The sequence below is a fragment of the Notothenia coriiceps genome, unplaced genomic scaffold (assembly GCF_000735185.1).
Source record: "Notothenia coriiceps isolate Sejong01 unplaced genomic scaffold, NC01 NC01_scaffold00036512, whole genome shotgun sequence".
In the NCBI taxonomy this organism is placed as follows: domain Eukaryota; kingdom Metazoa; phylum Chordata; class Actinopteri; order Perciformes; family Nototheniidae; genus Notothenia; species Notothenia coriiceps.
Genome location: NW_011369213.1, coordinates 37,512 through 47,493, shown reverse-complemented (window position 1 = coordinate 47,493; position 9,982 = coordinate 37,512). Strand labels below are relative to the sequence as shown.

The 9,982-nt window shown below is 39.2% G+C and overlaps 2 protein-coding genes across 2 annotated transcripts in view; one reads left to right on the top strand and one right to left on the bottom strand.

Annotated features, from left to right (window-relative positions):
- ccnc (cyclin C) overlaps nucleotides 1-4,853 on the bottom strand; it is an 8,885-nt gene extending 4,032 nt beyond the window's left edge. The window contains exons 1-8 of the mRNA XM_010792589.1: nucleotides 4,711-4,853; nucleotides 4,248-4,354; nucleotides 3,937-4,021; nucleotides 3,389-3,458; nucleotides 3,220-3,271; nucleotides 3,049-3,104; nucleotides 474-509; nucleotides 288-379 (exon numbers count right to left, since the gene is read on the bottom strand). Coding sequence (XP_010790891.1) covers nucleotides 288-379; nucleotides 474-509; nucleotides 3,049-3,104; nucleotides 3,220-3,271; nucleotides 3,389-3,458; nucleotides 3,937-4,021; nucleotides 4,248-4,354; nucleotides 4,711-4,742 — 530 coding nt within the window. The 5' untranslated portion in view covers nucleotides 4,743-4,853. The remainder of the gene's footprint in view (nucleotides 1-287; nucleotides 380-473; nucleotides 510-3,048; nucleotides 3,105-3,219; nucleotides 3,272-3,388; nucleotides 3,459-3,936; nucleotides 4,022-4,247; nucleotides 4,355-4,710) is intronic.
- Nucleotides 4,854-5,003: 150 nt separating this feature from the next.
- On the top strand, nucleotides 5,004-9,779 carry ngs (notochord granular surface). Its single transcript, XM_010792601.1, is given in 12 exon segments — nucleotides 5,004-5,024; nucleotides 5,358-5,569; nucleotides 6,157-6,319; nucleotides 6,545-6,694; nucleotides 6,856-6,975; nucleotides 7,075-7,166; nucleotides 7,833-7,972; nucleotides 8,088-8,228; nucleotides 8,278-8,357; nucleotides 8,475-8,599; nucleotides 8,719-9,012; nucleotides 9,689-9,779. Coding segments are annotated over 12 exon segments (1,629 nt in total).
- Nucleotides 9,780-9,982: the final 203 nt, after the last annotated feature.

The window sequence follows — 9,982 nt, the reverse complement described above, 5'->3', positions numbered from 1 at the left end:
GGGGGGGGGTTACCTTGGTTGGTCATTGGCTAATGGTTACACGAGACAAAACGTTATGACATCATAAAGTGGCCAAAATCTGATCAGCTCATTTTCAGACAGGTTTTTATATAAATGGATCAGGACAAAAAGAGAGGGGGTTTTTGTTCCTGAAACTTTCAGAATCTCTTAACGCAGAGGGGACACATGTTTATGTATAAAAGACATGAAAAAGTGGATTTTGCATAATAGGTGACCTTTAAAGGGTGTTAAAAGAGAAGGATTCATGAACACAGAGGGCATCGTACCAGGCCAGGGGCAGCAGCATGTCCTCCTGTCCCATGTCCTGCACGTACTGCAGCAGGGGTCTGTAAGGGTGGTACACGATCAGGCAGCAGTCCTGAAAAAACATCAGATCTTCAATAAGAACCCAATATTCAAGCTAAACACAACCTACAGCACAGCAGCAGTGGTACAAAGATATTTCCACTCACCATCAACTCCAGAAGGTAGAACTCACATTCTAGTATCTGTAAAGACACAATTTAAAACTTCATTGAACATATCAGCTAAACTGACTTCAATGCTTGAAAGAAACACAGATGTCAATTTCTCATAGTCAACAACACTTTGACTTCATCAAAGCATTGCCAGGATGAAAACAATACTTCAAAATCAATGAGAATGCCTCTTTGGGTGGTTTATTGTGTTTCCGTCATTGAGTGCATTGCATTGTTTCAAAGAGGCTTTCATCCCTCCGATTCTATTGTTTTGTGTGTCAGCCTGCGTGAATTGGCTCTTTAAAGATGACTGTTCAACTAAAAAATACATAGAATGCGTAAAAATTGTACAACCTTTTTTCTTTTTGGATTTACTTGGGAACGTTCAGAACTTGTAACAACATTCCCAAACTTTAATTCAATAACTTTTCACGGTACAAGAAAACAAGCAGTTCCAGACTTAAAGTGTTTTTGTCACATTTCAATTGTTACTTTAAATGCAATTGCAAAAATGTTGAAAATGTGTTATACTAAAAGCAATGAATGTATTTTGTAGTTTACTTTAACAGCTATTCATATTCATTTAAAATGTATGTTTTGATCATGCTGAGCTGCCTCTCTATTAACACTCTTTACGCGCTTCTATTGGTTAGCACTCCAACACATTGTACGTGATAAGCGGCGGTACATCTTTAAGCGGTTTACCAATCACAACAGAGCCGGCCAGCTAACCAATCAGAGCAGCCTGGGCTCTGGTTTCAGACAGAGGGTGAAAAGAGGTGTTGCAGCACAGGTATGATGCACAAAATACAAATATGAACTTTTAAAGTGAGCATAATAGGGACCCTTTAAAAACAGACTTTGCATTACTCTAAATGTTGTCACGGAGCATGACTTTCAGAGATATTACTTAACCTTTCAAACAGACTGTTATTGTTTGATTACGCGTTTGTCACCGTGCCACGACCGCTATTACTTTGTCTGCAGGTTGAATATGATAAATGATGTGTAGAAGTTGCAGCACCCCGCCAACTCGTTCTCTGCTGTGTGAGCCACTCCCTATAAATAATAGTTTACACAGCTTTTAGACAGGCAGCGTGTGTCAGAACAGCTGGGGTGACGGTCTCACAACTGAGTGAAGGTGCTGGACAATAAAATCCTGACGGGAGACACCACTTGACTCCACAGTGAGAAATGCTGCGCAGAAGTAATGCGCGCTCGCGGGTAGCCGTGGTCGAAGCCGTGTAGCACAGCCATTATATTTTTATCAGAGGTTTGCAAACAATAGTTGTGGAATGTCGCGTACTGATAGACATTGACAGGGCAACACTGGGACAGAGTGTAAGGAGCTCCTGGAATGCTGCTATGTAGCACAGCAGCACATACATAACTGTGCAGAGGAAGCAGGAACACAATCAGGTGGTTGATTCATATCACAGCTGATACAATAGTACATTTGAGTGGTTCATAGGAATACTCCACCATAATTACAATTTGTATATTAATAACTCACTGTAGGGCTGCTCAATTAATCGTATTTTAAATCGCGATTACGATTATGGCTTGCAACGATTACGAAAACAACGTAATCGAAATAAAACGATTATTTTTTTATAATTATTACTTTAAAAAAAAAAAAATTATAATTATTACTTCTTTTTTTTCAGTTAAATTATACTTAAAGTTCAGGGTAATCAATTGTTAAAAACATACTGTTCACATTTTTTTTCTCCAATAAATGGATGTTTTCAAAATCAATGAATAAACGCATTTAATAATCGCAATTACAATTATTGACCCAAATAATCAAGATTATGATTTTTTCCATAATCGAGCACCTCTATCTCACTGTGTGACCTAAAATGTTTGAATAAAACATTAAAAAAAACATAGAATAGTCTTGATGAATTGAAGTAAATGGGGGCCACATTCAACAACAGCAAGACTATATCAAACATCTGATTACACATGTTTGCAGTACAACCCAAGACTCTTTTACCCACTTATATGCCAACTACTTCCCAAACACATGAATAATCACTGTACTAATTGAGACTAGTAATGCAGTGTGTATTAATATAGATTTGCTTTTGTTAAAAGCACGCGCATAGACTTGGATTCATCGAACAAATGCCTCTGCTCTTTTGCTCTTTTGAAGGCATGTAAGAAAAATAATGTTTCCTTCACAGATGTAAGGTTACACAGGGTAGGTCAATGGAAAAAAAAACATAATTTTGGGGGTGAGGTATTGTTTAATTTTGTTGAATTAAATTGTTCTTAATTTTGCTTTGTTTTAGCATGGGCACACTACACTTAAGTATGAAACACTTAGCTCAACTTCGCTCGCTCGCTGACCCAAACCCAAACCCACACTTGGACACTCCAATTACTCACGTCTTTGTCACTGTGTTATTAGAATGCTGACATGACTTTAGCCGTCTTCATTACGTTGCTACATGCAATGAAATGTATTCCTAATGCTAGTTTTTGTGTCACATTTTGTGCAAAAAGCTCTGATTAACAGCATCTAAATGCTTTAAAAGTCGACTGTTAGAGAGATTGTACTTACATGATTCATTCTGTACTGGAACTCCTTTGGAAAGGCATAGGAAAATCTTGTTTTCACTGTTACAAAAAAACCAAAACATGATTATACCGTCTCCACTGCAGACTATCTATAATTTTTTGATATTTGTAATATTTGCAAGTTTAAAATATGTTGCTCAACAGGGCGACTTACACACAGATGTTGCTGCAGATATCAGCCTGGTATTGGACACAACTCCAAATTCCTGAAAGGACAGAAAGGTTTGAATTGAGATCAGATGGGTAGAGCACGTAAATAACAGGAGCTTCTACTTTACTGGTATATCATTATCATCTCACTGGCATCACATCAACTTCCATACCTCGACTTTAGAAGCCAGAAAAACACAAGTAGGAGCCATGAGCACGGGATCAATACTTTTAAGGGAATACCTGCAAGTAGGAAGAGATTAAGGTGTGTTAACGTTGTACAAGTAGGTTTTAGTCATAAAATGCAGAGGAGATTAGGTTACGCTGATGATCTATACAAGGTACAACATGCATTATACATTAAGTGAAAGATGAACTGTGTGCACACACTCAGACTATAACAGTATTAAATATATCTTAACAATATCACCCCCCTCCCCTAGCTTGAATAAACAATGGTATATATCTGTGGGAGATAATATATTTATATAAAGTCTAAACTAAAGGCGAGTGATATTGTTTCAGAAAAAAACAATAGCATTAGCAATGTGGATATGATTGTCAAGCACTTATTCGGATAAATATGTCCGATAAGTGCTCCAAATGTAGTGCAGACTTAATGGCAGGACACCATTTAAGTTGTACATCCACAATGCAATAATTAAAGTCTAATATTAAATAAGTTCCTAACTTTTCATCTGTAATATGCTATAATCCTTACCTGGCATAGAAGCGTTTGAAGTAAACAGTTGCCGTGGCAATGACCTGTTGCCGCAGCTTCAGATGTTCCCCCAGAGCCTGGATCACTGAAAGAGACAACATTAGATATATAAACAACTGAAAGAAAAACAGCCTGCCTTCATTATAAAGTGTTTGGTTGGAAACATTGTGTAAAAGTCCACATCAATAGACAAAAAATGCAATCTAATAGATAATGTTGGACTGTATGGGTAATATACATATCATGCTTTGTTATTTCATGCAATTAAATACATTAAAACATAGATGTCTTTGTACAAATGTAACCACTACCATTGGCAAAGAAAATCTGCAGCTTCCAGTACTCCTCTTCTGAGAGGAACTTCAGGTCCTTTTGCCGCTCTTTCATCAGGTCCTGTTTGTCCAGAACCCACTGAAGACTTAGAAGAAAGAAAGAAATATTACAAAATGCTCATAGTTGCGCTGGTTGTTCTTACTGTCGACAAGTAAGCTAGCGGGTAGCACAACATAAACCTTTGTGTTTTAGCCTTCTGTAATGCAGACGTAAAGCTGAAACAACATCAAAATAAGCTATTATGAATAGTCTTTTACCAAAGCTTTTGTTTTTTATTTGTTCGCTCTCTGTCTTTATTTAAATCACTATTTTATATCGGAGCAACCGTTCAGGAGAAACCAAGCAGCCGCAGAAACACAGCTAGGCTAAGCTAGGCCTCACAACACAGGCGGTTATTTAAATATAAAGATGTTAAATTACACATTTTTTATAAAAGCTTACTAATGAGAACTTTGCCAGAAGTTTCCCGCCATGTTGCAGCAGTTGAGGTAGAGAAGGACACTTTATATTGATAAAACTTAACAACAAAGAAACGGATAGCACAGGCAAAGTAGTTGTGCTAAGCAGACAGAGGAGTCACACCAAAAGCGTCCCTGAGCAGCGCGGAGAATTCAATGGAAAGGTTCCGGAGTTTTTGTTCCGCAATTAAAAAGTCAATTTATTTTTCTCTACAAAAGTTATGTGGCAAAAATATATATGGAACATGGATATATTAGAATTATTCAAATGTGAAAATGGATGAAAATATGTATCGAGTAAGATGAATTGATGGGTGGATGGTTTGACAAATAATGTGCTAGAAAACTAAATGAGCAAAACACTCAACGCAACATTGTTAATAAATATGCTGTAATGTGTTCAGTTAATACGGGGGCACACATGCCTATGCAGCTGAGTCATCAACATAACGTCATCATTAGGCAATTAAGATTCCCTCAAACAGTAAGTTAATTGACGTAACCTTGATAGATGGTTGTAGAGACATTCACCCATGGGTTGGGGAGGTTCAACATTCCTCTGTAGTGTTTAGGGAAGGGCTGAGGGTATATGAGTTATCCGTTTCCAGTCCACATTCGAAGCTGTAACAGTTAAGGAGCGTCAACATGAGCCGCAGTCCAGACAGGATGTCTTCATACCGCCGGCAGTTCTAGGGGGCCTTTGCCGCACCACCTGCCTACAAGTTGCGGGTGTCCAGTCCCTCTCCCACCCGCAGGGAGTCCCGCCACAGGTCGGCCAGCTACACCCGGATTGCCGGGTCAATGGGGCGCAGGGCCATCTCCAACAAGTCTGCCATGAGCAGGTGAGTGCCCTGCAGGGGTGACATTATTACTCAGATGTTTATATATATCCTATGTATTAGCATAAGCATACTAAATGTACATTCAGGAAAATGACAGAATGTTCAATATCAGAAATATTCATACTGTATTTTAACATATGTGGGGCTCATTTCTTATATATACTGCTTTTCAGCTTGTAACTTTCACCAAGGGATCAATAATGTCTTATACAGAATACAAAAATACAATTAATTAACTGATATACTGTATTGATAACTTTTATTTGCAATATAATTCAAAGCAAATCCATGTTGGGATGAAAGTTAAATACTTGTGTTTGAAATGTAGAAATACTCAAGTATAATACAAATACTTAACATGTTACATTAAATGTGCCTTTCTTAGTTACTCGCCAGCACTGGTCATAATGTTGATTGCCATTAACTTAAAAAGTGTCTAGTACCACCAATGCAGCTTTATTGAGAGATACAATGTTGCAGTGTGAGTGCATAATAAGCATCGAACAGGTTTAAATGATACAGTTAAATAAAAACATCCATCAAATGAAAACTTTAATGACTCTGGAAACCCTCTGCCTCCACTGCAGTGTGAGTATGGGAACTCTGTGCCTCGGGATACCCATGGGGCTCGGGAAACAACTGGACCTGGATGCTGCTGCGGTAGAGAACCAGGCCTTCATGGCGACTCGCACCACCGAGACGCAGGAGATGGTTCTCCTCAACGACCGCCTAGCAGCGTATATTGAAAAGGCAAGAGCATGTTCACACTTGATGATGTACTGCTCTGTAATGTCACACAAATCCTTGTCATTTGAATTTCTTGACAATCTGACAACCTTTTCTTCAATTATTCCTATGCAAAACCTTAGGACAAATAGTAAGATGCATAGAAACACATCATGTAATTATGTTGTTGTTTTGCTTTCAACATGTTATCAGTAGGTAAATGTGTTTCTCCTGTATTTATTTTTGTAGGTGCGAAACCTGGAGTCAGATAACAAGCTGCAGGAGGCAGAGATTGAGTCCCTGAAGAACCGCCATGAAAGACCATCAGGCCTAAGGAAGCTGTACGAGACTCAGCTGAAGGAACTCCTCAGGGATGCAGAGAGAATGAGAGTCCAGAGGGTGAGGGAGGTCATCTCTCATGGCTGCAACATATGTATATCACACTTTGTTGTGACTACTATAGAAGCCAGTCATGGTCAGAATCAACCAACACTTGTGCTCCTTTATTCTACTGCATTTCTTTGATTTAAAAACTGTTTTATCATTGTATATCTGTACAGGATATGTCTTTGGAATCCAAGGAGGCGATGTTGGGCCAGTTCGAAATATTGAAGGCCAAATACTACGAGGCTGTTGATGCCCGTAAAAAGAAGGAGCAGGATATTGAGAATCTCCGTCCGGTAAGAAGCAGATAAAATCTTAGAATAAATATATTCACAAGATAGATACTTTATATTTCACGAAAAACAATTCAAACTGCATACTGTTAAATGTCTTAGGATGTGGATAAAGCAATGACAGCACGGATTGTGTTGGAGAAACATCTGGAAAACCTTGAGGTCCAGCGGGCCTTCCTGGAGAGAGTTCATAAGGAGATAATGTATTGCCTCACCGGCCACACTGCCTACCATGTATATGAGTCAGTGGCTGGCATGCCTGTCATTTTGCAATTCATGTTTTAATTGGCTGGTAATTACTGCAATGACATGTTGTACTTTGGGATGACATGGATCGAGTGAGTAAATGCAGTCTTGGCAATTATCAGCATGATGTGAGGGGGACACCTGTGACTAGCATGTGGTGTAGTGGACCTTCCTTGAAAACATAAATAAATGGTATCGTTTTTAATCCTATCTTAGTTTTATATGAACAAATAAGCCATTTAGTGCCTTAAAAACTACGACATACTTGAAAAGGACGCAGGAAGACCGTGTAGGTTGCGTAAAACAGCATGCCATGATTTATATTTGAGTTTTTGGTTCAAATCCGGCCAGCAATATTCCCAATACTCTGCCATTTGCAGTGGCTGCTTATGGTGGACCAGTAAATAGAGCGTTAACATGATTAGAAACAGTCACGATGATAAGTACAAGTGTAGTTATAAACAAACTTTGCAGCATCCTTTTGGCTCAATAGAGATCTTACTTTTATATATTGTCAATACGACATGGCAGTTTCGGCCATCCAATTTAAGTTAGCTTTATAAGTGGGGTTATGTATTGCTATTTTTCTAACTTATGTTGTTTTTGATCCGCCCAAAGGAAATTGATGAGCTGATGCAGCTGATCTGTGGAGAAACCTCCAAGGTGGAAGTGTCCTTCGGCCTCCCCGACCTCTCCTCTGCTCTCAGACAGATTCAGTCTCAGTATGAAAGTATTGCCGCCAAAAACCTAGAGGTAGTCTGCCACAATAGATCAACAACATGAATACACTTTGTCAGGTTATATAGAACATTCGAGAAATACTATTGCAAGGCCTTACACGGCATTAATAATCTTTTGAAACTTTTAATATTGGTTCTCTTGGTACAGGTCAAAGTTTGAGGACCTGAACAGCGCCTCATCCAAACACGCCCATAAGACTCGAAGTCTAAGAGAGGAAATCGCAGGCTACAAGAAGGATGTTAGTATGATTTCCTGTTCCTGTTCTTTTCCTACTCATTCCTAGCATTAAACCGCTGTGTGTGTGTGTGTGTGTGTGTGTGGCGACGAAGAATGAGTATTTGGAGGCTCAGATTCGTGATTCAGCATTAAAATACAAGAAGGACGTGGAGGACTTGGAGGTGTCTGACATTATGTTATTCTATAATACATGAGATATTTTAAATGGATATAAAATACCCTTTCTGACCCAAAACACCATTAAAATGAAGACATTCTGATGTATCGTTTTTCAACAGGAGCGCATAGAGGCGATTAAACTGGATTTGAGAGTAACTAAAGACAAGATTGCTATGCTGCTGCGGGAATACCAGGACCTGCTGAACATGAAGATGGCTCTGGAGGTTGAGATTACCACCTACAGGTGAACAAAACACAAACTCATGCTATTTCCACATCATATAAACCTATTTGGTCAGGAGAAAGCATATCGTTTTGTACGCAGCGTTTATTCAGACTTCACTCACTGTTATTTTGTTTCAGGACTCTGATCGAGGGTGAAGACAGCCGTCTGAGCACCATGGTCCCACAACTGTCTCTAACTGGAGGCCATTATCTCACCTGTGGTGTTAGCATGAATGCTACTTCAGCTTCAGTCTCTGATAGCTCTGCTGCCACTTCAAAGCTAGATGGAAACCCAGATGGCATGAGCAGTACTGGGGGGGAGAAAGCTCCTGGTTTCGGCCGGGGGGAGACGGCCTCATCTGACGCCCTGACAAACGGGACTGAGGGGGGTCAGACGACTGAGACCACTGAGAGGAAGACTCTCCTCATCAGGTAGAGGGTGACTCTGGTATAGAATGGGCCTTATGTAGCAATATACTTGAATCTCACCTGATACTGCTTGATACTTATAATACTCTTGCACATACCCAACAAATAGAGGGATGGCACAAGAACAGGCTGTAAGAAAAAGAACTTCGGACGTAGTGTTATAGAGGTACCGTACTGTTAAATCAACTTTAACATGTGATTTTTCAGAACTCAAATCAAATCAATAAGCATCTAGGAGCAGAGTGTAAGCCGTTCAGAAGCTGAACGCATGAAATATGCTCTTTCGAGGGTTTTAATAATCTTTATTGGGATCATAGCAACAATAGAAATTCATTATCCAATCATTATAATTACCCCCTAACATGTAATATTTGATAATGATATTACTTTTATTATGTTCCTCAAATGTAAAACTCCTATGATTTCCTTTTGGTGGACTGTGAAAGCATTAGGTTTTTCTTTCCTGATAAGAGTGCTCGCATCCACTTGTACAATGTTGTATTTCCTAAGTAAAAATAAGAAAGGATTTGTGATTCCAAGAAATGAATGGGTATAAATGTCAATAAAATGTCTTATCTCGCTTTCTGCATGAGGCCCATTGTCTATTGTCTAACATACAAAATAAGCTATAAATCAGAATCTCATACTGATACGGAAAAAATGTCCCCTTTTTTCCCAGATCAGTTAAGACAGAGGGGGACACTTATGAGAGCGACACCCAGGAGTGCACCTTCATCATTTCTGGAGCAGCGGACGAGACAGAAGAATAAAGAAAACGTTAATTAATACCAAATCTTACTAAAAACCTCTGCTAACTGTAAGGGAAACTTCTGCAGCAATGGAGAGTCAGGACTCAGGAGGAGGGTTGGAGCTTTGATGTCAAACACTGATGTTTATTACAAGTATCGGCCGGAGAAATTCACATCACAAGTCACAGAGCAGCCAGAGGTTCTGACTGCCCAGGTGGGTTGCC